Here is a 24743-nt window from a genome sequence, read left to right as displayed (position 1 = left end):
TTCTTCGCCAATATTGACATAATTGCCCATATCGATACCCGGAATATTGATTCTAAATTGACTTCTGATAATTTAGATATCGAAAAGCCTAAACAAGGACATGGATGATCCTTCACCTTGTTGACAACACTAATGATTCGCATTCTTGATTATCGAGAAGTCAAGCCGATAGCAGACCGAACAGGGACGTGCTGAAAGGAAGAATTAATGTTTTTGAGTGGAAACATAGGCGTCATTTCAAACTTCACTGGTCAGCTAAAGGAACGCGAAGAGTTTTGAAAATAGCAGGACTGAATTGACTGTAAGTATGCTATCACAATTCTACGAGGAGCCATATGCACTCAAATTTGTACATGACACGTATTAAATGCACGTTGTCTGCAGCTTATGCATGAAATAGCAAGACATTATCTTACGAGTTTCCCCGATGTCTTGTGACGATGGATCTCTTCCCTAAGTCGCCACGCGGCGGATCACCAGCGTGCCAGGACGTCCTCTGCAGTCTGTTCTCGCTCTCGAGACCAATTGGAGTCGTGTACGCTCTCGATGGAATTGCAGGGAATCGACATGTGTGCCTACTGATTAGGCCCCATAGCTACTTTGGAACCAAACTGTATGTAAGCAACAACATCAAAGGAAGGAGAGATGTGATTTCTTCCCACTCAGATAATCATTGATATCATTCTCTATTGCAGACAAGATGCGTCTTTGTGTCTTCATCGGACTGCTGACCGTGGCCCTGCACCAACTTCTGCAGGTGTCTTCTGAACTGACGTTTGAAGGTTGCTACGCTGGAATCCTGGAGCACCAAGGCGAATCCAGCTTCCGTCAGATGAACGACAACGGCGCCTGCGTTGAGGATTGTCGTCAGAAAGGTTACATTTTAGCTGCAACCAGGAGTAAGGAGTGTCACTGTACTCATTCTTTCCCCACACAGAGAATTGCGTCTGGCGGATCAGTATTTGCATCAGGTGAGTTCAAACTTACTGCTGGTCACAGAAGCTGATCATCGCCGCTGCTGTAGATGGGTCATCACCCAACGATGCTGCACGGATGAATATTCATATCACATCGATATCCTCCTTCTTCTGATCAGTATGCCCTAAGAGAATACATGTAGCATCAATGTTCTTCACCAAACATTAAAACTCCTGTCAGTCCTTAATCTTAAATCTTTGTTTTTCAGGAAAAGACAGCAGCTGTAACATGCCATGCCCAGGGATAGTCGAGACGGATGGGTGCCGTGCTGACGAGTGCTGCGGAGGCAGAACCAAGGACGGAGACAAGGCCTACAGTGTTTATGCCGTCGGAGGTTAGTCCGCAACCGATTATTGATTCAGACATCTGGGGTTACTCTGTTGTTTGGAAACGTTGGTCACGTCCGAAATGTTGACGTCTTCAAAAATACCTCTGCAGCAAGTTTGTCATGCAACATTCATTTGCCCCAGGCAACGATATAAAGAGTCAGAAGTCACATCCTGCGCTCAACTTAAGTTTGGTCACAGAGACAGTGCTTCAATATTCCAATGCTGCATGCTTTTAATAGCAGCACCAAGAGACCGTGACGTCTCTTGGCAGAGTATCCATCGCCAAGAACGGTTTACCCAGCACGGAGTATTACTTTTGGTCAGTTTGGGTTTGTCTTATTAAGGCAGATGATTTTTATCCTCATTTTGATGATCACATTTCTTTCAGGAATTGATGTTCCAGCTCAAGTATGGAAACGAGTGCAGAAGAATCTATTTGATAATATAGACACTAGGAGATATGGGCGGATGCTTCTCTTATGGCAGCAATTGGGTAAGATACTGACAGTTTAGCATGGACTCGGAGTTACTACGAAAGCATTTCTTTGACAGTTTGACAACCAACTGGCCTGCAGAACTTTGGAACGCAAGTAGTGGCGTTTGTTACAACTTGTTGGCGACTTCTATCCATTTTTGAGACTCTGTCATTCCTGCGACCTAAGAACAAACATTTTGGCCAGCCCATTTCGTTGACATTCATCCCTGTAGAAACATACAATTTTTGCTATGCTACTACTAAGAGGCAAGTCAATTGTATCCCTGTTTCAGTGTATATTTTCCTGTTTATGTCAAGTTGTTGAGCCGAAACCCGGGTTGTCTCAACTCTTCTAACAGTATAGACGTAAGAACTGATTGTGCCTTTGTCGTTTCAGCATGCGAAGTGTTCGAACCGTTTGCCAGCAAGGTGATGTCTCGGCAGAAGAACATCAAGACCGCCGCTAGTCTCGCTCGCTGTCAGAGTTACTGTGACCGCGAGGTCTCCTTCGCTTGCCTCGCCTACTCCTACACACAGATCCAGCGCGACGGGGAGAACTACCTTGGGGAGTGCAAGCTGTATGACCATCTCACCCCACTGACGAATAAAGACGCTAATACCAAGTTATTTATTCGGAAATGTATCTTAGGTAAGTTACTCAATGAATGACACGCCACAGATTAGTTGTGCCACGCGTTCAATTTCTACTGTCAAGAATGTCAAATTTCCGTATTTCAGACTCAATTTAATAGCTGGAATGGAAATATATCTGTCTCAACTCTCTGCAGATCTTTGAATTTTCAAAATTATGCCAAAAATGAGCAATTTAGAGACATTTTTAAGCAAATGGGTACTGATCAAGGGACAGGATACATATTTTAGACTTTTTGCCTGGGCACTTTGGCATCCCTGCAATGTCTACGAATTACATGTAAAGGAGATGTGACAGAGACGGGATCCCGAACAGAGTCAGCGTCACTAACCCCTTGCATAGGCTACCAAAACAACATTTCATCAATCCGTTTGCTTTGTTTCAGATAACACCAGCGGTAATTCAGCCAGCGCAGGTCCTCCAACAGTTCTCTACGACGGCGGAGATATTACCCAAGAGGGTATCAGAGGTTTTCTCACAACACGCAAGCGGCCCCTCTTGAGGAATAGCTGGGCCAAAGTCTGTATGAGCGACAAAGCCGACAGTAACAATTTGGTCGCCGACATTGGATGCCGACAGATTGGATTCTACGGAGGCTATGCGTGGCCTTACAGGGCGGAGGAGAGTGAACCCATGTCATTGACGCGCGTCGAACTTCTGTGTCGCGAGGGAGCGAATACGTTACAGGAATGCGTCTGGAAATCCCGCAGCACTTGTCCAAAAGGTGCAATGTACGTCTACTGTATAGGTAAGTTCTAAACAACCTATATATATATATATCAAGTTACACTCTTTTAACTCAATAAAGATACTATACCGCAATGACTGTCAACCACTTCCCAACAAAGTGCAGCTCTGAGGAAGGGGTTCTGGCCATCCGGAACCCCCGCCGGAACCTAGGACGAGCTTTACCAAGACAGCGTTCATCATCGTTCAAGATTGAGAACACAAAAGAAAGGTAAGAGCTATGAAAGTGACAAACTAAAAGGCCAGACTAGAACTCTTGGCTGATTAACTGCCTTTCTCCGTGATACCAAAGGTTCTGCCAGGATCGAACTGCCCATGTCTATACTAGGAGTTGGACCTCATGGTCCGCTCAATGTCTGGACCTTGATATCGGCGTATTTACCATCATCAGCACTAAGCTAACTTTCTCCATTTTGTCTGATTTAGGGAGGGGCCCAATCATGATCAACAAACGACTTTCCTTGGAACTGCAGAACTACAAACGTGAACTTGAAGATCAGATGCCATTGTCCTTGACCCCGATGGAAAGCTATGACCTTGAACTTGACAACATTAACTCTAATGTCAATCAGATGCAAACATACATGAAGGAGGTGAGCACCATAAAAGACTGATTCCATGCGGGAGAGCGCTTTGGTTACCGCGATTAAATTACATTGAGTAATTTCACTGCTGGGGAGAAACGTAGTTTTACCGCGGCGCTGGGATAGCTCCAGCAGAACGAGTCTTTCGAAGTCAAAACCAAGTCTGAATATGAGATAGATAGTCGCTAGGGGTATGGTTGAGGATGGGGGTTTTCAAATCCGGTATTTCATGGCAGCATGGTTGACGACAATCTTTAAATTTGGCTCATCCTTTAATAGCAGTTTCTCATAGCATCGTGGTTACTAGAGTCACGTGACCAAGGCGGCTCATACAACCAATGAGCAACAACACGTCCTGGAAAAGAGATTATTTTGTGTTACCTAATTTATTTTTTTTGTGTCCTCTTTCAGACTGAAGAATCGTCCCAAATGGTTTGGAGGTCGGAAACGGGCTTCCAAGAGGGACAGTCTAAGACCATCTCATCCACCAAGTCAAAGGCATGGTCTGTGGGAGGGTCTGTCGGTGAGTTACGTTGACTATACAGTTCACAGAGTTTAGAAGCTGTTTATTCCATGGAAGGCTTTACTGCTCAAGAACTGGGACTATTTTGTGACAATTTTAAACAGTCACAACTAAATTGGCACCAACAGAAAGTGTTAACACGAGAGCTTCCCAATAATGGTCATTTCATCAATAGGCTATAGACAATTTCACACTTGTTGACATCTCTGGTTCTTTCACTATAGTTCCCATATTTTCTCGCATTAGGAACCAGCCTTGACATGTCCGTCAGTGCCACAGTTGGCGGGGGATTCCTTACCGCCAAAGCTAGTGTGACCACAGAAGTCGCCACAAGCCTTAACACCGAGGTCTCTCACGCTACGTCTGGCAGATCCACGGACTCCTCCTCTGGTACCAAGGCAACTAAGAACATCTTCAGCGAGGGTTTCTCCAAGACTGTTACCAAGGTGAAATCGGTGAGGCAGACCTACAATTTAATGGTGCCACCCTTTCATCGAGGTTTCATGAACTTTTTCAAGGAAGAGGTACCCATGACGCTCAAATGGCGCAGCACGTTCTGGCTTGGAGGGAATATTGAGGTAAGGGAACGAACTGGTAAACACGTTAGCCTTGAAGTTTGTCCATCTTTGATAGAATGGAGCCCATAATAACCCCGTCTCTCTCTCAGACATGGGCCGATTTCCTCCTTGTGAAAAAAGTTGCTGCATGGTTGGTCCTGGGTTTGATCATTTTCGGAAGACACTCGGGGACGGAAAATGCAATGATTTCATCAAATGTGTTTTATTTCATTTATAGTTTGTTCTCCGTCTGTTTCAGCTTCAATATGGACCACTACAGAAGAACATCTCAGTGGTGAATCTGCTGATAAACACTCAGCGAACGTTCTTCACGCTGGGCTCACTTAGTTACAAAACAACCAAGGTGAGGCGAGTGTCACACTGCGACATCCTCTGCCAGAAGTACTTCTCGAGTCTGCGCATTATTTCATTTAACTTTGGAGTCTAGTCGGACTACGCTCTTGCAAGATCGGGCTAAGATAGCCATGATGGCGCAGGCGAATATTACCGATACTGGTACGCAAGTATGGCCAAACGAGAATTCATAATGGCCGGATCGGCTTGTTAAGATTCTAATTGTTGAAAAAGGATCTTGGAACCGTCAGACGAGGTTCGGCTCATTGTATACAATAGTGATCTTCCGCAAATCCCCCGAAACGCCAAGGCTTATCCCACTGTTTGAGCTCCTCCTAATCACAGTTTCAAAAATGGGACAGGCGTTCGCGATGGCGTTTCGGGGAATCTGCGAAAATTCACTGTCGTATCGAGTTAAACTTATACATGTATATTTCTTTAACATTTCAGCTGATATCACAGATCACCCTCAAAGATTCCAACGGCAAGACCACTGCCCCAATTGACCCGAACGGCGCTCAGTGCAGCCAGCCAGATTGTAAGCGCTGGTATGGTGACGAGGCAATGTGTGACGGCGTCGCCTGTGTCACAGACTTCGCCATCGACTGTAACGTGGATCTACAAGAATGTCTCAAAGAGAACTCCGAGTTGATATGCGAACGGTAGAATCGCATCAAGTGTCCAGCAAACGAGAAATTTTGCATAAGACAATCTCTTGTTTGAGGGGAGCATCGCAGCTGCCAGTGACACGGATAATCGGTCATTACTGTGACCTGCCATTAATATCAATAACATCGATGACAGGTTTTACCTTTTGTAGATCATTGCTGCAGTTGTAATTACCGCAGGTTAAAAATCATCGATCAACAATGCCGATCTACCGGCGTAGATATCCATGAGAAGACTTTACGATTGAGGTTCACCGACGGCAAGTCTGCATGCGATCAACTGACTTAGATAACTCCCTGCTGTGAACAGTAATATTCAGGACAAGCTTGTGAACGAGGCGATGATTAGAGACTAAAAGGATGGTGGATCACCTTTTATTGTTGGTTTTTAAGAAAATAAAAAATCATACATTTCTGTTAATAGATAGTGACTATTTCCATAAATAATCTGTGAAACTATTAAAGATACTACATTGTACTGTGTTAGTTCGGCTATATCGCTGTTGGTGCCTAGCGGTAACTTCGCCTCTTGCGCACGGGGCTATCGGGGGGGGGGGGCTATTCAGGCAGATAAAAGGTCAAAATAACACCAACGACCAGCAAGATGCAGTGGAGAGATCAAGCCTAAAAAGCCTGAAAACAATGAACATGGAACAGATCTTTCTCCTAACGTCATCAATACGTCTCTCTTCTCTTCTGTTGCCGAAATTTGTTGAAGATTCCTTTCGAATGCAAGTACAGATACAGGGTCAGGCCAGCGGCGATAACGCTCATACACGCGCAGGTGACGTAAACGAGGAGATAGTCACCGGTATGGTCATAGATACTGGCTGGAAAGAGACAAAATTACGATGTTAAATTTATCTAAAAGTGATTTCTAAGATGTTTCTAGTGCCATGGGTCCACCAGTTCGCTCGTCCAATGAAATTTGGAATAAGACAAAGGGAAAAACTACGAAACAGCAGGATTTAACAGATTGTTTCTATGACCCTGAACAAATGTGGCTTTATGCATGAAAAATTCCACGAAATGCTCTCATTTGTATTTGATATATACAACTCAGGTTGACTCGTCGCTCGGAAACAATCTGACTTAGTGAGCGTGACGTCTGTTGCTGTACCCGTGAACGAAGGACCAGCGACTCAATGAATGGTCTTAGTCACTGGCCAGACGGGAACGATCAACATTGGCTTGTGTTTACGGTATGGACACCCACCGACTGACGAACCAACTGAAGACAGACAGACAGATGTGGAACTTACCTCCCAGCGGCGCCGTGATGAGATCACCGATCCCCTTGAATAAGTTGAAGTAGGCCAAAGCATGCGTTATTCTCTCGACTCCAAACAGTTCCACGCCAATTGGCACGGGGAAGATGGCGATGATACCCTGGACAGCACCACGACACCCTGTCAGCACCGCCATCAACCAGAAGACGTCTCTCGTAAACGGGTATCCTAAGCTGATTGTGCCAAATAACAGCAGGTTTCCTATCATCATGACGAAAACATTCGTCAATGGCCGGTCCAGAATGTGTCCTCCGATGATCCGTGCCGGGATCAAACAAGCGCCGAGGATGTTCATCAGGATGTGCGCCTGGAGTTTACTGTGTCCCGTCACCAGTGCAAAGTCTGGTGCTATGTGGGGGAATGTTGTGAAATCAATTCGATACAGCACTGTCGCTAAAGCAAAGAACCAAAACTTCCATTCTAAAATAATGTTGCCTTTCAGGCAACCTTTGAAGGAAATGCGATATCGTCTGCTCTTAGTCCTTGGCGTGTCCTCTTCCTCTTTGCCCGTGAAACCAGACACGGCTGGTTTGAACCCACTGTCCAACGTTAAAGACGTCTGAGATTCTTCTTTTGATTGAAAATCTTTCCCTTTGTCTAAATGCTCAACTATATTCTCGTAAGACCTCTTTTTCATCAGAGGATCAGGTTCACCGCCCTTCATCAACTCCATGTCCTCGGGATCCTTCTTCCCAATGCGAACTTTCCTGGGAGGTGGAGGTCGCATTAGAGCCGCACAGACGCACCCTTGAAGCCACAGACATGAAAGTATCACCATAGCACCTCTGACCGTGTAAGCCTCTATTGCCGCTTTGATTGTCGGTGGAAAGATGAAGTAGGAAAAGCCACCTCCCGCCATAGCAAGGCCTGATGCCAAGGACAGCCTCTTGTCGAAGTACAGTGCCACGATGGAGAGAGAACCAACATAGCATAACCCGAAGCCGAAACCTGCAATGCAAATTTAGGGGGCGTATATTCCCTATATTTACGTGTAAAAACCGTTTTCAGACTGAAAATAAAGACTAGTATTACCGGTGTAACAGAAATATATGTCCTGAAGGCCGTTGTTAATGACGGAATAAGGTGGATAACTAGATTAAAACCTCGTACCCATAATTTTTGTCTTAATGCTTTCTCTTGGGACAGCGTTTACAACGGTGCTGAGCCCGGCGGAGGTTATGCGTCTTCGCAATACGGGAGTACGATGACACGGTAACTTTCGATACCGCCAATTTTGATTGTGTCTTTATTGGTAGGTCTTTACTCGATCGTATATGTCTTTACCAGCCAATATATTGGTCAGGATTTCTTTCCTCAAGATTTTTGACAGACCTACCTCCGATTATACCATAGGTGGCGTACAGATAGAACACGTTTGGAGCGAACCCGCTGGAGATCATCGCGACCGTTGACAGGAGAACGCCAACCATGAGAGTTTTTCTGTGGCCGAAACGCGGTGTGGCCCACGAACAGACGATGCCTGGAACGATAACAGTTGTTGAATGTTTGCTGTTGTAGTCGCGGTGGTCATGGGTACATGTGCCTGCCGCAGCTCTTTGGGTAGGTGGAAAAGATAGTTTACATGTATGACCCGTCAGAATAGAAACAAGGAGCAGTGAGGTAGGGTTGGGACAGGGGTAAATTTAAAGTTGATACTCTGATCAGTTACGTCACCTAGAAGATTAAGAGACACACCATTCAGTTCGCTGATTTTCTTGATATCTTTCGAAATCGAACCTTCTAGGATGTGTCCTGATAACTCTCTGCATTCCTCGACTTTTGTGAAATAGGAGAGACACCACTCGACGACTTTGGGTTACGTAGCCTAACAGACTGACATTGCTTCAGGCTACTAAAAGCCTTCCTTCAAAATGGAATGGAACTGAGAAAAATAAAAGCATACCACCAAATGATAAAAATAGTTGACATAAGGCAGCAATGCCCGACGTCTTTGATCTAGATTGTTGAAAATATTCGAGGAACTCCACATAGATGACACCGTAACCAGTGGTACACCCGACGACCAGCATCTGGAGGATGAATGAAGACGCTGCAACAACCCAGCCGTATGGAATTTCGATCGACGGCTCCTCCATCTCCACCTGATCATCTTCATCGTCTGACTCCGCGCAGCTGTTATCTGTCATCTGTAAAGATAGAAACGAGTATGTAGTAAAGTTTGTCTATGCAGTGTGCGTGTTTGGATCGCACGTCGGAAGGAGGAGAAACAAAGCGAACAATGAGCAGGCCAGGAGCGCCGCGGGCGGGCATTCGGGATGAAGTTTTTCATTTACAACTCGTATGTAGTATATTCGCAGCTGGTGCGATTGAAAGCTTTCCGCGCGAGCGCCTCTCCGAGTTTATGCTCTCTTGGCAGCTGATGTGAGTCGACGACCTCAAACAGCCAGGCTGAGTGTCACCGGGATCGAACCCACTGTCTTCGGAGTGCAATCCGAGTTGCCACAATCACGGACTATAGACACAACCGTCAATCCCGGGAAAAGCAAGCAGAGCAACTACTGTACCATCAATCAGAAGTCGACACAACCTCGCTCCGTAGATAGCAGCCTCTCAGTCGTGTCACTACAGTCATAAATTGGGATTACAGGAACGGCTCCTGTCAGAGCTGACAGTAGGCGTGTGGTTCATCCACGCATGCCGATCAACCGTCGTTGTGCGTATACCCATCCTTTAGACTCACTGCCGGTAAGTCGGCATGCATCCACGCCACTCCAAACGATGCGCGTAAGAAAGAAAGGGGTCAACGTTTGGCACATAAGAACAGTATTCACTTCTCCCAGAACCCTAGATATGACTATCCCGGCCTAGAACTACACAGTCCGGGCTGTGATATCACAGCAAGCAGATCTGTCCTGATCACTCAGACAAAAAGTAATGGTCAGATGTATGATTGCGGTCCTCCTGGTTGTTCATCTTTGCAGCCCAAACCAGCATAAACCGGGGTATAAAAAATCAGACAGTTTATACAGTTCATACAGCATTGATCATCTGGCCCGATATATAGGCTTTGAGCAATTTAGGCCTTTACAATTATACCGTGGCACAGCAATGTGATCACATAATACATCACATTGGTGTTCAGCCTATGAGAGAAAGCATTGCTCCACATACTGTGTGTCACATAAGAAAGATTGGATTCAATTTTGTTTGAAAAAGAACGAATAAATGACTTTTGGAGGGGGATATCCCTAACCTCGCCATTTTTGTCTTGTCTTCATCAAAAGTTAAGACAAAATTAATTTTTGCCAAAGTTTCAGTCAAGTTCCAGTGGATGTCTTGTTGTAATGTAACAGGTCGTAGAGTGCCCCTGGAGAATAAAATATGCTCAACCATTCCACAGGGACAAACTGTCCACAGAACAAGCAGTCTGTAATGATGCCCTCAGGCTGATTATCTGATGGACTGTTCTCTTGTCGACTAGTGAACTAGTTACATCATGAACTTCATGAGGCCTGGCAAGAGAATGAGCATGTTCATTCTTTATATTCCCAGACAAAAGGGTACGTGCCCTACGCAAGAAAAACCGTTCACTCAGCACAGCCACTCAAAATGCCCTTTGCCCTGAAAGTGAGGTCCATCATCTCTGTCGCCCATCGGAAGCGAACACGATATGCACCCATAAAGTGTTTGATTTCTTGAATCGCCTCAAACATTCTCAGAGAAGACTAGCTGGGATAAAGCAAAGTATACCACAACACATAGATTCGTTGTTTCAACTGTTTATTCACCAGCAATTACAACTGTTTGTACACTGCATAATATGTAAAAAGAGGACAATATAAAAACACAACAGTTGAGGACGGACTTCCAACTTCATTTGGAATGTTCATTACATGCACCGGTACATGCAATACAAAGTTAAATATTCAATATTGTAGCAAATGATTCTGCCCACATTTAAAAACACTCGCTGTCACAATCAGTCATGCCAGAGGGTACAAACAAGCATAACATCTCAATCATGGCACAATCATCAACCAATGCAGTCTTTACACTCGTTAGCACATCTCATGGTACTTTAATCTAATGGGTCTGTCATCTTGATTAGCAGAGGCCTCTGATAGAAAACAACTTTCTTCCATCTATTTATTTTTCTCACTGCACAATACAGCACTGCACTCTGTTGAATGTACTATTATGTACGATTAAATAAATAAATAAATAAATAGCTTGCCTATCAATAGGACACCGCTCCTTCGCTAATTAGTAATGTGTCCTAAAAGTGCTTGAGTTTAGAGGTTTCCTTTTCCAAGTATTGGCAGCAATGTCTCAGTTTCTCATTGGTCACATCGAGGTGTTTTGAGAAATATCTCTTGTTATAAGAGTCAGTCTACATTGGCACGTTTTCCAAATATTCCTTTCTCAACTGGACGTATCTGTTTTAGCTAAACGATTGACCATTCCATTTAGATTATCCTCAGCCACAGAGTTGAGCCGTTTGCACTCAGCTATCAGATCTGAAATAAAGGAAATGGTAGCATGGTAAACACAGTATTCTTTTTTCTGTCAGCTGAGCTGTCACAAGCTAATCCAAAGTCACTTGAGGGATTCTCAGGGGATGGGGTACAGTGTTATGTCAGCTGAGCTATGTCACAATCTGATGTAAAGTCACTTGAGGGATTCTCAGGGGATGGGGTACAGTGTTATGTCATCCCAGCTATCTCACAATCTATTGCAAAGCCATTGGAGGAGCTCTCGATCAGGGGATGGGGTCGTGTTATATCAGCCCACTATCTCACAATCTATTGCAAAGCCATTGGAGGAGCTCTCGATCAGGGGATGGGGTCGTGTTATTATCAGCCCACTATCTCACAATCTATTCCAAAGCCACTTCAGCTCAGTTTAGCAAAATCCTTGCACTAGATATACCCGAGCATTGAAATTCTACAGCATTCCTTGGCAACAGAATGACATTACAGAAGATGGTCATTCATCCAGTTACAAAAATCTTACCTGTCAGTTGTTTTTCTGCATCTTCAATGGCTAGGTCTTCCCTTTTCTTCTCTTCACTTCTGTCCCAGTAGCCCTTAGGGACCCAGGCAGTTGGCATTGGTATCTCTTTTACTGGTCCAGCATGACAGATGCTCTCTGTAACAAAACAATGAGCATGGTTAGGTCATTATTTTACACTACATGTAAGAGTGTGTTGGGCTCCTTTAGCCAGATGGGGTAAGTACCTGGGCATTGCATAGCTTTTGTTAACATATGCATTTCCAGGTGTTAAAACCTGACTATTACAAACTCAATTTAGTTACAGCTTATTCAGGAAGTCATTGTCCTCAATGTATTGGGCTCTGGAGCAAGCGAATATGGGCAGATCTATTAGTGCTTTCTTCAACAAGACACTTAACCATTCCTTTCTCCTTTCAGCACGGAATTGTCACCAGTCTTAACTGAGAAACACCAGCTTGCCATTTGGGGACTAATATGTGTAGCTGCCTCAAATCCAATACTACACAAACCAGAAATAACCTTTTGGAATAAGTGAACTGAAAACAAACTCTAACACACAAACACAATGTGCAAGTATTCATATCAAGCTCATGACCACACATTAATTCTAAACTATAGTCTGTTTCATGAATAAATGACACTTCACACAAAAAGCCTAAAACGGCTGGAAATTTTTTTTCTGTGAAATGGTCTATCTGATAGAGAAACTAACAAACAACATTGGCCTAAGAGCAAGCCAGTTCCTTATGAAAACTGGTTTAACTTCTACAAAATAACAATACATTATGACAACAGTAGACAGCCTAAAACAGAAAATCTCTAACCAGTACATAAAATAAGATGACAATGCACAAGAAAATGTTAAGTGTGTGGTAATATGGTTACGTGGACAGTATACCTTGGCGCCCTTTGGTTTTTGCAAACCAGTTTATGCGATATATGTGAGGTTTACTGAATAAGACACTCAACACAACTGGTTAAAATAAACTTCACAGACAATCTTGGCAACTCAGTGCACGCGCTAACATGGTTAAATAATGGTTGTCATCAGGTTTTTTTAATAAGGAATAAATGTACGTATTGATTGATACGAAAGCAGGTTATTCAGGGTAGTTTTTGAATGGAATGACCGAAACTGGGAAAAGCATACAAGGGACAAAACAAGTGCCAATGCCTTTAAAGAAGTTGTTAATTCGATCCCAGCTGTGTCTTTGTTGTGACAAAATGGACCAAAGACAACTTCAGCCTTGTTGCAGTGCCTAAGAGGCAGTAGGGAGTTTCTTTGACTCTTTGAAATACAAGTACATTGAAAGGGGTGGTCCACCAGTGTCTTTTGAAAGTTGACCTGAAGATCTCTACTTCATAAATGCACTCCACTGATTCAAAAATTTGATCAACTTCTTCAATGGCGCAGCAATTTCATACAAAATAGCACATATTGCAACAGAGGCTTACTCACCGGCTTCTGAAGGAGAGAGAGAGTACATGTAGTAACATCAGTAGCATTAGTAGATAAATTAAGCCAAATTCAGATACATGAACATCGGGGTCTGACACTCGATCAAACTCTGGACCCACCTGTAATTCTAGTATGAATGCAGCTTCAGTCAAGAAAGTAACCCACAATAGACTTTTTGATTTTCAGTAGAGTCAACAGGTTTTATGAGGAAGTGCCAACTAGTGCACTGGAACTCGTAATGACCAGCTTATCCTTAGCAGATTGGTAGAGAATTCTACATTTGAGTTAGAAACAGGTGTGCACACATGCAGTTAAAAGATATGCACCTTCTACCAAAAATCCTGTTCTCATGCATCTATCCAAGTCCAGACTACATTGGAAAGGTGCAAAAATGAAAACAAATTGTATGTGATGTCAGTAACAGCAGCATTTCCCGTTTCCTGACAAGCAAACTATAAAAGCGATATGGTTTTGACAAATCAAACAGTTGTTGAATACAATCTTTCAACTCTGATAGTCTGAGATTTTCAATACTGTCAAATTATGCAGCCTTCTTCATTAGCTACTCAATTTTTGTGCTATACTTTCTCAATGTCGTGAATGGACCAGATTAAGTCCAAGTGTGCGATTTGCTAAAACTCACCAGCCAAATCCCTATCAATTTCTGCACACAGCTTGTAGAGCTCACTCCCCTTGCCTTTCAGTCTCTCACCTTAAGAATACAAAATAACTAACTACATCATTCACATCAACATTTCGAAATGATACAGGCTGAAAATATGCAAGGCAACAATTAGATTCAACTGTTTTGTGGCTAGGTGTTTATCATGTAACAGGACTTGTCTCATCAAATACTAGGTGGAGATAAGATGCCCAAAACCTAAGTGGCTGTCAAGGTTTTGGGGGAATTGACAGCTCTGCCTGAGCGGTATTTGATGAGACAATCATTATCGATAGTGGATATCAATTGCTCAAATGATCTCCCAGCAATGTGTTTCTTCAAGAAAACATGTGCCGCGTATAAATAGTGATATCTTGCATCAAGTTTTCTACTTACCATCTAAAATGAGCAACTTAGGAAACATCTGTAGAACATCCTCTCTATAGCTAACTCTCATACATATTGGGTTTGTTAATTCATGAATGTCATCTTTTAGTCTTAGTTCCTCTAGCTTCTCAAGGCCGGCCAAACAATGTAACGTATCGATGCTTAAAAAATAAGAATATTCACTAGGCATGATGTGGGAAAGGTAAATTGCTGTCAGAAGTAATCTAGCAATTCATGGTTGCACCAGGAGTACTATCTTTTATAACACAAGATCTAAAGTTCCAAGCCCTTGTACTTTGATTGCATAATTCACACCTCTTTGTCAGATGGTCGGTGTATGACAATACCTTCCAAGAGCAAGTGAAGTTTTCACCACTGAACCCAAGACTAAAAACAAAATGACTAACCTTCCTAAAAGATTGCCAGCAAGATTTACAGTCTTTAGATTGTCCAGACTCTGGAGGCCCTCTGAAAAAGTAATGTTAAGTTTATTGAAAATTCTATCCTTTTCTAGAGTACTTAAAATCATAAGCAGGAGCTGGCTTAGATTACGGGTATCACTTTTTTGTCCTTGGTGGCAATGGAAAGTGTCATAAACATTACTCACCTAAAGAACTTATTCTGTTGGCAGATAGGTTTAGATGCGCCAAACTGGATAAACTTGCCAAATTATATAGCTTGGATATGTCATTCCTGGACAGGTCGAGCCTCTCCAAGCCTGTACATTCACCAATACAGCCAAGGTCTGATATGCCTGCAGAAAGAATCACAAAGAAATTAGGAAACAACACAAAAGTTTTTCTGCAACAGCTACATATGGATATTCTCAGATGCTTGCTTCATAAGTACATACAGTAGATGTCTTTGGGACTGACAAAAAGTCTCTCCTTTTTATAGAGTACAACGTTATGAGTACAATTAGTGTGTGTCCCAAAAAGAAGAGGGTGAGATATGTCCACTAGGGGAGATTTCGCTGCATTACTCGTCAAACAATCATAAGGGACAGACATGTCCTAACTTGCGTAAAAAGTTTCTTGTCAAACACTGCAATTATCAAAAACGCATGCGCACACATGTACATCCAACTTTTGAAAGAGAGGGATGTTCCTGGACTGAAAAAAAGTTTATTCTTGGATCTTCTTACCCATTTCTCTGAGGATCATGGAATGTATACTCTCCAGATCAAACTCACCGCTCCTCATCTTCAGCAACTGTCTTGTGATCTTACCATCTGCCGGATGAAATAGGATTAATTGTTGAATCAAAGCAAAATTAACAGTGATAAAAGATCCAGAAGCAGCAGCAGGGTGCTACTGAACAGGGATGCCCGAAGTAGAAGGAGAGAAGAGGAAAATTCAGACGAAAATACAAAAGAATTCAAGGGAACTCTCAACTTTAGACTAAGTCAATGTAACACACACCTGAAGATGAAGCATTAAACTCCACATTGAGTGCTTGGCTCAGCAAAACACTTCAAAAACATGCTGATGCCATAAAAGAAAATAACAATAACATTGATGAAATGAGGAAAATTGATAAAGTGGTTTTTTTAAAAGTAGGGCCATACATTTGAATATCATGTAAGAATAGAATTCTGATGGAATTGGCTTACCTGTCATGCCTGCGGAGGAATTGGTAGCTTGATCCATAATTGGTATCAAAATTGGCTTTCAAAATGCTCAGCTGTTCATGCAGTCAGATTGATATTTATTGTAAGCTATAGAAGGCAAGTCTGAAATTGAATTCTAGAACTATTACTATGACTATTATGAGCTAAACACACAAAGGAGGTGTGGAGATATCTTATCAAGAAATACCCGGTACAGAATACACATGATTATTACATGTAAAGTGGTAGATGTAGCCACAAAATTGCCAATAGGCTTTCATTGTAAAAAAGACACTCACAGTGACCGACACTTGCTTCTGCAGTGCTGGAGCCATTCATGCATTCATTCAATTCAAGCATTGTGAGTGGAATCATTGTCTGGCTTTGACGTACGTCCCTGACCCTCACCCTGGCATGATAAAATGAAACAAACCTTGTTCCTCAACAAATATACTTTCTTTATACCCTCACAGAACCAATGTCAGTTCGTGAAGCAGCGGAGCGGTGTCCGATTGAAATAATTGGCTGTAAACCATCATTTTAGAACAAAATTCGGGATCAGAAATTTCATTTCTACGACCATTTTGACGACCTGGCGGCCATTTGTAAACAACCTTGTTGTTGGTGTTTTTCGTTCCTGGCGGCCTTCATTCATCCGAAGACAACCGATTTGGGAATGTAGTAAAAACAAGGGGAACTGGTTTATAAGAGGATACTGGCTTACCTTACAATATATTTCGACACACGGCTGAGGTTTTTTTTTAATAAGTAACACAGAGACGATGGACACAGAGACGATTGGTTTTCAGCCCGAGATTTGAGAACGGCAAGTACGGAATTGAGCAAGTCATGAAGTACTAGTACTAGTAGCACCACCCTGGCAGAGTCCTGCAAATTTCACGTTTTTCTCCCTCATTTTCATCGTTTATGGCCAGATTTTTCATATTATCGTTGAATACATGCCTACTTCTTTGATCATACAATACAAGGATCCAGATGGGTAACAAACAAACCATATTCAGCGACGAACAACTCGAGGCATATCAGGTTTGTTTGTTGATTGTTCAATGTTTGTTGTAACTGAAGTGGTGATAATGATATGGTGTAACACGAATATCTGTCCCCAGAACATTTTGTCCTCATCCCACCACAATAAAGTGATAGACTTCTTAAAGGCCTTGATTACAGAAATTCAGTGTCAACAATGGTCATGGACTTGTATAGATGCCGACCCTAGACACCATCTGACCGTGGCATAGTGATAGCTGCAGGGAGGGCTGCCTACTTAACTATACTATTATGCCCAATGCCCATGGCCATGGCATGCAGCCTAATGTCACCATTTCCTAGTTCTTGTTTAAATATTGAACTTTTTTCAGGATTGTACCTTCTTTACAAGAGATGAAATACTTCGGTAAGTGTCTTAACTTAAGCAAATTACAAACTTCCTTTCTCTACTAGTGTCTTAAGTTACAAATCACAACTTCCCCTTCATTGGTCTGCACTGCATGGTTTTAAGAGTGTCTAGGTCTCCATATGTAGGTCAGTGATGTGACAAAGGGAGCATTGCTATTGTTGTTAGATTTAAAGTCACTGTGCTTTCCCTGACCTGGTTGTGTTTTTGTACCTTACATGTACCTGATGGTTCAAATAAACTGGTGTTAAAATATTCAGTCATCTAAAAACACTTTTCTTCATCTTCAAGAACATGAAAAATGATACATTGTAACAGGACTTCACCTTTTTCAGAATCTATAGTAGATTTCGTGAACTTGAGCCAACTTTGGTTCCAGAAGACATGAGTGGAAATGAGACATCCACTGTTAAGATGCCTTACAATAAGTTGGAAGCAATGCAGGAATTAAAGGTAAGCTATTCCCATTAACCATGGCTTCTTTGAGAATATTCAGAAAGTGTAATTTACATGTACATGTACAATGAACCTCGAAATACAACTGATATGATCAGTCTGAAAGGGGATGGGTTTCCAAATCTAGCATTTTGATATAGAAATCCATCCTCTTCCAGACTAATGATGTCGACCATTCTTAACACACAAGGGGATTGCTACCATCAAATGCTCATTGAAAGTATCTGCAACAAGAAACTCCTCTTAATAAAACATATTTCTATCTTCTAGGAGAATCCATTCCATCGCCGAGTCTGTGAGGTGTTTTCGGAAGATGGCTCTGGAGATATGACCTTCAATGATTTCCTAGACATGTTCTCTGTCTTCTCTGAGGCTGCCCCAAGAGATATCAAGTCGACTTATGCCTTCAAGATATATGGTAAGAATTTCTTGTTTGAATTGGCACTGTCACCTTTATGCAGAAATCATGTAATAAATGCTGATTTGAAAAATCCCTTTCTCAGAGGTTGTTCTTTCTACTTCATCCAAAAAGAGGGCTATTCAACCTAAACCATGTACTGTATTTGATTATTTGATTCCCCTATGCTTGTATTGCTTGTAAGGAGAATTCAAACACTTTATCACAAGTGTAGATTTCTCACTTAGAACCTGACTGCATTTGCTATCTTGTTGCAGATTTTGATGGGGATAATCACATTGGACGAGAAGACTTGGAACATACATTGAATAGTCTCACAAAGAATGAACTAACAGCTGAAGAGATAGAATTTGCTATCGACAAGGTATGTAAATCTATAAAAAAATCTTGGTAAAAACAACCCATACAATTCATAGTTACAATCTGGCATGACCGTTTACATTGCATTTGAGTCAAGGAACACAAGTTGTGTGTTATGGCATAAAGGAAGTATCCCAGTATGTGGAAAAGAATTGAAAGGTTCAGGTGTGCATATATCCTTTTAAGCAACTTTGTTTATGCTTACTCCTAACCAAGTGAAATAACTAATCATTTCTTTGTCGTGCTTCCTTTCTTTAAAAGGTTCTGGAAGAAGCAGATTTGGATGATGACGGCTCACTGTCTTACATGGAGTTTGAACATGTCATATCAAGGGCTCCAGACTTCCTCAGTACATTCCACATCAGAATCTAAGCTTCTTCATCAACTCTGTCTCAGTCAGAAAAGGTGATTGACGTCACATAGTTTACATTGATAGCTACATAAAGGAATAGGCATTATGCTTTTCTGATAAATAAGTTTGAAAAATTCCCTCCACTGTTAACGTACATGGAAGCCTTAGAATGCATTTTATGTAGCAAGACAATGTAAATTTTGGTACAATCATGTTAGTTTTACTTGTTAGCTTGTAACTGTATTACTGTTAGCTCTACTCATAAACAATACTCATGTGCAATGTTAGCAATCTTATACCAATAGCAACCTGCTATAGCAATACTTTATTAATCGTTGTGATTTCTATTCTATTATTGTTCTACAAACAAAATATGTGTAATTGATCAGCTTGCTAATCAAAGCTGAGTCCAATGTGATAGTGTGATTGAAAAATTTGTGCTGGACCAAGGCAGTTTCTTTCTTTGAGATCAATATGATGTAACAATATTCTCACTGTATTGAAAAGTGTTGGATGAAACTACATGTATATTTAGATTTTAAAGGAAGGCCTACCAAATACACAAATTTAAAAAGCAAGAATATACTTGATAAAAACAAAACAATTATTTGTTAAAGGTTCCAGGTGGAGTTATTTGCCAATCCAGCTCAAAATTATATTGTCAAGATTTCCTGTATCAAAGGTGGTTCTAGGATGAATCAGAAATGGTACATAAGCATTCCACTAACTTATTGTTTACAGTTGCAGATGTGTACCCTTCAGGAACTACAACACTGCTAGCCTGGTAAAATAAATTTGATTGCGATGGGTTGCAAGAATGAGAGAAATAATGCCGTATTGTTTCCAAACTTACATTTTACCGTCCATTTGGCATTTTATTCAATTTGTGTGGAGGAAATAATATGATGTCTTAGGCTCTATGTATGTAGGTAGCATTTTGATTGATGATTTATCTAATGTTAAGATTAGGAATGTTTTAGGAATTCTGATATTTTCGATTTACAATAAGTGCGAGGTCCTGTATTCTTTTATTTTTGATTGTTGTAATTGCATTTCTATTGATGCATCTGCATATATGATCCGTCTTCATTCAACATTCTATCTTTTCGTCTTGATTGTTTTACAATTCTTTTTATTGATGAATAAATTGTTGACTCCAAAATTTAATCATGTTTTATTCAAGTCAAAAGTGCCGGTTGTGCCTGGTTGTCCTAATAAAGATCATGGCTTAATGTGTCATTGATTGTCTATTAAAACAAAGAGTGACAAAGGCATTTGAATTCTTCTGATGGACTGTTGTGCTTATGCTGGCTTGTCATAAGCTTTGACACCCACAGCTTTCTTCAGGGTCTTGTTGTGGCATTGAGAGATTTTACAGTGGCGTTGGTTATCTGTTGAATTGGGATAATACTGTTCGAAAATCGTTTAGTTTTGTCCCTAGTTGAGAGAGGTCCTCACGGGTGCATCATGGCCTCATGAGAGGGGAAGTTCGTTGAAAGAAATCCATGAGTGTCAAGAATAAGGACGAAAAAGTAATTCTTCGTTGTGCTATCAGAGTCTTTCAAATAAATTTATTTGAAAGACTGGTGTTATTATCAATTTTAGTCTATTTTGCGCCAAGCTACCGATGGCGACGGCCTCTATAAAACAATATACCATAATCTGACAGAATACAATAATAGGGCCTGGCACATTTTCAGGGTGACATTTTCTACATCTACACCGGCCCTCCCATGAGTGTAGAAAGACCGCCCTTATCCTAAATCTTCGGTGAAAAATAAATTGACCGTCAGATTTCTCGTCGCCCGGGTTCATAAGCAGGCTGGATAACCAAGGTGTAGGACGGATATACGGGGCGTGGTCATGTTCGCATCCTTTTGAATGGGTCAAGAATATCTGTCTGTCTCTTGACCCCGAACCAGTGGGAAACTTCATTCAGTCTGATTTCCATGAATGAAAGTGTCCCGTTGTGACCAGAGCACATTCACTCATTATGCGTGCGATGAATGAGACGAGACGTCCTCAAGAAGCCCGAAATGGAAACATGACCTGGCCAGAGGTGACATCGAAGACGGCTAGGGTCATAAGGTCGCAGTATTGGGCTAATGGAGGGAACAGTTCTTTTGGCTTTCTGAGAATTGATTGAGTCGATGCGTCCGAGTATGCTATTCTAACAAGTCGCCGACAACACAGTATCGCAAAAAAATGTCGACGATGCGTGAACATGTTATATCGAGTCACAACCAGCATGCATGGATAAGTTCACTTTATTTCCGTTCGCGCCCTAGCTAGTCTTCTTGGTGTCAACTTGTCCTCGTCACAGGGGGCGTATGACGTTTACGCCTTCCAGTTTCCTCCTAAACCAACTTTTCATATTTGCGCAGTTTTTAGCGCTCGGTGCTCTGTCATGAGATAAATGAATCGTTTCCACCTAGCTTGAACTATCCTATCAAATTAAACCTAACCGCTGCAGCAGATCCTTCCCAGAGACTGTTTAAGTTGCAAAAAGTGGCGCGTCAATACCGAAGTCAGAAGTGGTCTTTGGTCACGGAGTTGGGTTTCACTGAGAAGGAAACTTTCGGCACGAACAAGAAGGCCGTTGGCGCCAACATCTATCAAAAGCTCGTGCTTTCCACTTCCTGCTTTAAGGTCACAAGCTATTATGTACCTTCACCGAAGAAACAATTTTTGAGCTTCGACAGCCAAGCGACGCTTACTCAGTGTCAATTTTCATAACTTAGATTAGTTACATAGTATTTTAAATGTTTTCGGTTGGCGAATTGATTGATTTAATTGAAACGTTACAAACCCATATGAAAACGCTTCTTCTTCGCCCGCTCATACGGATATAAAACTACTTTGTATTCTATTGGCTTTCAAAATATGAAAACATCCATATTAATTTTTGATGATGTACTTTTGGTCGATTATGATCGGGTCAGCAGACACTGGAATGTTGTTTTGACGATGTAGACGTCTGAAGGACACCGAAACAAAACACTTCCGCGGGGTCGGGAAAATGTCATTCAAAACGTAGACTGATGCTCCGTCATCCGTGTGTCAAAACAACCCATTGGATTTGTGAGGGCATTACTTCTTTCTCAATGTAAAAAACAGCATAATTTTTAGTGATTGAAGCGGCAGGGCTGTGTCTGCAACGCTAAAAAGGACTCTGCATGCCGTTGTGCGAAGGCATCCCGCGCTCTGGCCAGATATATTATGTTGCTTCTGGACTGTATTGCACAAATCGCTTCGTTTGACTAAATGTAAAACGTAAACAATTCTACTGGAAATGATGGTTTTTATACTGTTAAAAACCCATTCGTTGGAAATATTACGCAAAAACTGTGATGATGTCAAGAAAAAGGCAATTGATCGGATATTTCATTCACGAAAAGAGATAACTTTCAAGATCCGTTCTCAGACAGTGTCCACGGGTGAACTCGGGTGACCCTCATTTGATATTATTACACCTTTTAGCAAAAACGACAGAAGATTCTAAATTCGAGATAATGATGATCAGCTTTATCTCAAACACAATCGTTATGAAATAATGGGGGTGCGGACACCTTAGCGTCTGATCCATTATATTCTTTCATTTTCATTGGTAAACTGACGGAGCATCGTCGCCGCGGTTGTTTCGAGCCGTCTGATTATCAGGTCATGGTAAGGGCATCACATCAAAGCCCCGCCCCATCTCAGTCACATTCGGAGGGCAGTGCGCGCTTGGTGGTCCAAGCAGTTCACACCAGATGAACCGAATTGTTGTCATTGTGTGTTTGCAGACATCCTTTGAGAGTCTGTGTGAAATAAACCTCTCAGAATACTCGTATTTACTCAGTTTTCGACTGTGCTGGTGGGTAGGGGGTGGGAGCGGTTCTATTGTTGCATTCTGACCTTAGCTCACAGTGGTATTTCACCTTTTTGCAATCGAAAGGCTACCAGACGGTAGACTGAGAAGACAGAGGTCACTTAACAGATTCCATGGGGATTTTCCTCTCATCAGCAAGACTAATTTAGAGTGATTATGGGGTATTATAGAATCACATATAAGGTCGAAATTGCGCCATACGGCCTCGTTTCGAGAGGTTTGTCTGCAAAGCGCAACCTAGATTAGTGTATGAGCGCATATTATGTGTTTGTCTCTCTATCGTCTTGCCAGTTTTTCCAATAATTGTTCAAATTCTTAAATCTTTATTATGTTTTTCCAGCGAATCAACAATATCTTTATCTAAACGGTTTCCCACAGTTACATGTACAATGTATGTACAAGTGGTGTTAAATTTGAAGGGTCTGTTCTTAGGCGGACCTGCCTATAGTAAATGGATAATGCCACGAATTCCAAGAAAATGTACTTACATATACTATTGAAAATACGTCATTCGTTGTTGTTACCAGAAAAAGAGAGAAGAGGCGTTGTTGACATCAGGGGCTGATGAAACTAGGACAGCTCGACAGCTTGCGGATCAGGATCACGTGTACAGCGAGATATTGCATCATTCAGAACGGCGCTCCATTCAAATCTTAACTCGGGCAAAGCATTCACTGGTCTCCACTTGATATTCTCATTCAAAGCACTCATTTCACATAATTCGCTCACAGTAGCATATGCAAAACACTTTATGATGGTTATTATGAATGAGAATTGTTATTAGAATAACACTGATATAGGGTCGAATGGAGGACACTATTTCACTCCACAGGCAGGCATAAAGATCGAAACGCCAGCCCAACTGATAATTCTTATCAAATGATATTATCATATGCATGTGCCTGTGTTCTCCAGAAACGTGATGGGAAAGTCAAGTCTAAAGTCCAACAAGTATCATTTTTCATTAACGACTATAATTGCCCTTGGTAACAACAACCAGCTCCCTAAATCTAAAATTTCAAATTGGAACCTATTTCTTCTGAAGCGTTATCTGGTAAATGGCATATCTTCAAGGACTACTCATTTTGCGCTCCTGGAGTCCGGCTGATTTTTGATACCAGGGACTGAAGGTAAGCCATTTAAGATTGGGACATTGTCTTCAGTCTTTCCACGCAGATTTTGCGATATACATGTAACGGGTTACTCACACATGTCACAGATCACGAAACGTTAATACTACAACTTTCGTGGTGAAAAGTTCATTCATATTCTTTGGTATAGATTTTCTGGGATTTTATGCAAATCGCTCTGTGATGGGCGTGGTTATTGGTTGGGTATGGAAGGTGTCCTCCTCGTGGCAAGAGAGTGATCACTGAATGGAACCAGCCACTTTGTATGCATTGCGTTCTCCGCTGAAAACATCAAATTGAATTGAATTGAATTGAAGTCCGCTCCATATCAAACAGAAGTACATTTTGATTGACCCCCCCTCTGGGCAATGGTGACAGATTTTTACGCTAAATATGGCAACTTAGGAGGTTGCACGTGAACACCACGAGGTCTCTTCTAGGAAACAAATTGCTATATCCCCCAACAACATTATGAGGTTGTATTTAAAGATTAGAA

The 24743-nt window shown here is 41.8% G+C and overlaps 4 protein-coding genes across 6 annotated transcripts; 2 read left to right on the top strand and 2 right to left on the bottom strand.

The window, feature by feature from the left end:
* The first annotated feature begins 140 nt into the window (after nt 1-140).
* LOC135502818 (uncharacterized) lies at nt 141-6344 on the top strand. Its single transcript, XM_064795925.1, has 11 exons — nt 141-301; nt 696-971; nt 1187-1312; nt 1696-1800; nt 2180-2431; nt 2820-3182; nt 3608-3774; nt 4177-4288; nt 4535-4866; nt 5105-5209; nt 5650-6344. The coding sequence occupies exons 2-11, from the start codon at nt 701-703 to the stop codon at nt 5863-5865; spliced, it is 2049 nt and encodes a 682-aa protein (XP_064651995.1). The 5' UTR covers nt 141-301; nt 696-700; the 3' UTR covers nt 5866-6344.
* On the bottom strand, nt 6338-23724 carry LOC135502828 (monocarboxylate transporter 9-like). 2 transcript variants are annotated; one of them, XM_064795944.1, is made up of 5 exons: nt 23606-23724; nt 9060-9303; nt 8493-8636; nt 7130-8104; nt 6338-6697 (listed from the first exon to the last, which is right to left on the bottom strand). In XM_064795944.1, the coding sequence occupies exons 2-5, from the start codon at nt 9301-9303 to the stop codon at nt 6543-6545; spliced, it is 1518 nt and encodes a 505-aa protein (XP_064652014.1). In that variant the 5' UTR covers nt 23606-23724; the 3' UTR covers nt 6338-6542. The 2 variants fall into 2 exon arrangements, with proteins under 2 accessions (XP_064652014.1, XP_064652006.1); XM_064795936.1 differs by lacking the exon at nt 23606-23724 and adding an exon at nt 9682-10128.
* On the bottom strand, nt 10881-17090 carry LOC135502842 (leucine-rich repeat-containing protein 61-like). Of its 2 annotated transcripts, none has more exons than XM_064795966.1 (9): nt 16971-17090; nt 16250-16369; nt 15782-15868; nt 15245-15391; nt 15045-15105; nt 14647-14798; nt 14233-14301; nt 12131-12265; nt 10881-11634 (listed from the first exon to the last, which is right to left on the bottom strand). In XM_064795966.1, exons 2-9 carry the CDS (start codon nt 16284-16286, stop codon nt 11540-11542), a joined length of 783 nt encoding a protein of 260 aa, XP_064652036.1. In that variant the 5' UTR covers nt 16287-16369; nt 16971-17090; the 3' UTR covers nt 10881-11539. The 2 variants fall into 2 exon arrangements, with proteins under 2 accessions (XP_064652036.1, XP_064652027.1); XM_064795957.1 differs by lacking the exon at nt 16971-17090 and adding an exon at nt 16680-16867.
* LOC135502855 (calcium and integrin-binding family member 2-like) lies at nt 17110-20402 on the top strand. Its single transcript, XM_064795978.1, has 6 exons — nt 17110-17293; nt 17626-17660; nt 17996-18113; nt 18387-18534; nt 18792-18898; nt 19156-20402. Exons 1-6 carry the CDS (start codon nt 17243-17245, stop codon nt 19264-19266), a joined length of 570 nt encoding a protein of 189 aa, XP_064652048.1. The 5' UTR covers nt 17110-17242; the 3' UTR covers nt 19267-20402.
* Nucleotides 23725-24743: the final 1019 nt, after the last annotated feature.

The sequence above is a fragment of the Lineus longissimus genome, chromosome 2 (genome assembly GCF_910592395.1).
Source record: "Lineus longissimus chromosome 2, tnLinLong1.2, whole genome shotgun sequence".
Taxonomy (NCBI): Eukaryota; Metazoa; Nemertea; class Pilidiophora; order Heteronemertea; family Lineidae; genus Lineus; species Lineus longissimus.
The sequence above is the reverse complement of the archived record's forward strand: the minus strand, read 5'-3'. Positions and strand labels throughout refer to the sequence as shown.

Excerpts from the sequence above, each read along its gene's own strand:
- LOC135502818 (XM_064795925.1), top strand. The coding sequence starts at position 701 with ATGCGTCTTTGTGTCTTCATCGGACTGCTGACCGTGGCCCTGCACCAA. Across the intron at positions 2,432-2,819 it reads TATTCGGAAATGTATCTTAG|ATAACACCAGCGGTAATTCA; the intron begins GTAAGTTACTCA and ends GCTTTGTTTCAG. Across the intron at positions 3,183-3,607 it reads AATGTACGTCTACTGTATAG|GGAGGGGCCCAATCATGATC; the intron begins GTAAGTTCTAAA and ends TGTCTGATTTAG.
- LOC135502828 (XM_064795936.1), bottom strand. Across the intron at positions 8,637-9,059 it reads ACTATTTTTATCATTTGGTG|GCATCGTCTGTTCGTGGGCC; the intron begins GTATGCTTTTAT and ends TTATCGTTCCAG. Across the intron at positions 8,105-8,492 it reads CACCTATGGTATAATCGGAG|GTTTCGGCTTCGGGTTATGC; the intron begins GTAGGTCTGTCA and ends TTTGCATTGCAG.
- LOC135502842 (XM_064795966.1), bottom strand. The coding sequence starts at position 16,286 with ATGGATCAAGCTACCAATTCCTCCGCAGGCATGACAG. Across the intron at positions 15,106-15,244 it reads CAACAGAATAAGTTCTTTAG|AGGGCCTCCAGAGTCTGGAC; the intron begins GTGAGTAATGTT and ends TTACTTTTTCAG. Across the intron at positions 12,266-14,232 it reads AATTGATAGGGATTTGGCTG|AGAGCATCTGTCATGCTGGA; the intron begins GTGAGTTTTAGC and ends GTTTTGTTACAG.
- LOC135502855 (XM_064795978.1), top strand. The coding sequence starts at position 17,243 with ATGGGTAACAAACAAACCATATTCAGCGACGAACAACTCGAGGCATAT. Across the intron at positions 18,114-18,386 it reads AAGCAATGCAGGAATTAAAG|GAGAATCCATTCCATCGCCG; the intron begins GTAAGCTATTCC and ends TCTATCTTCTAG. Across the intron at positions 18,899-19,155 it reads TAGAATTTGCTATCGACAAG|GTTCTGGAAGAAGCAGATTT; the intron begins GTATGTAAATCT and ends TTTCTTTAAAAG.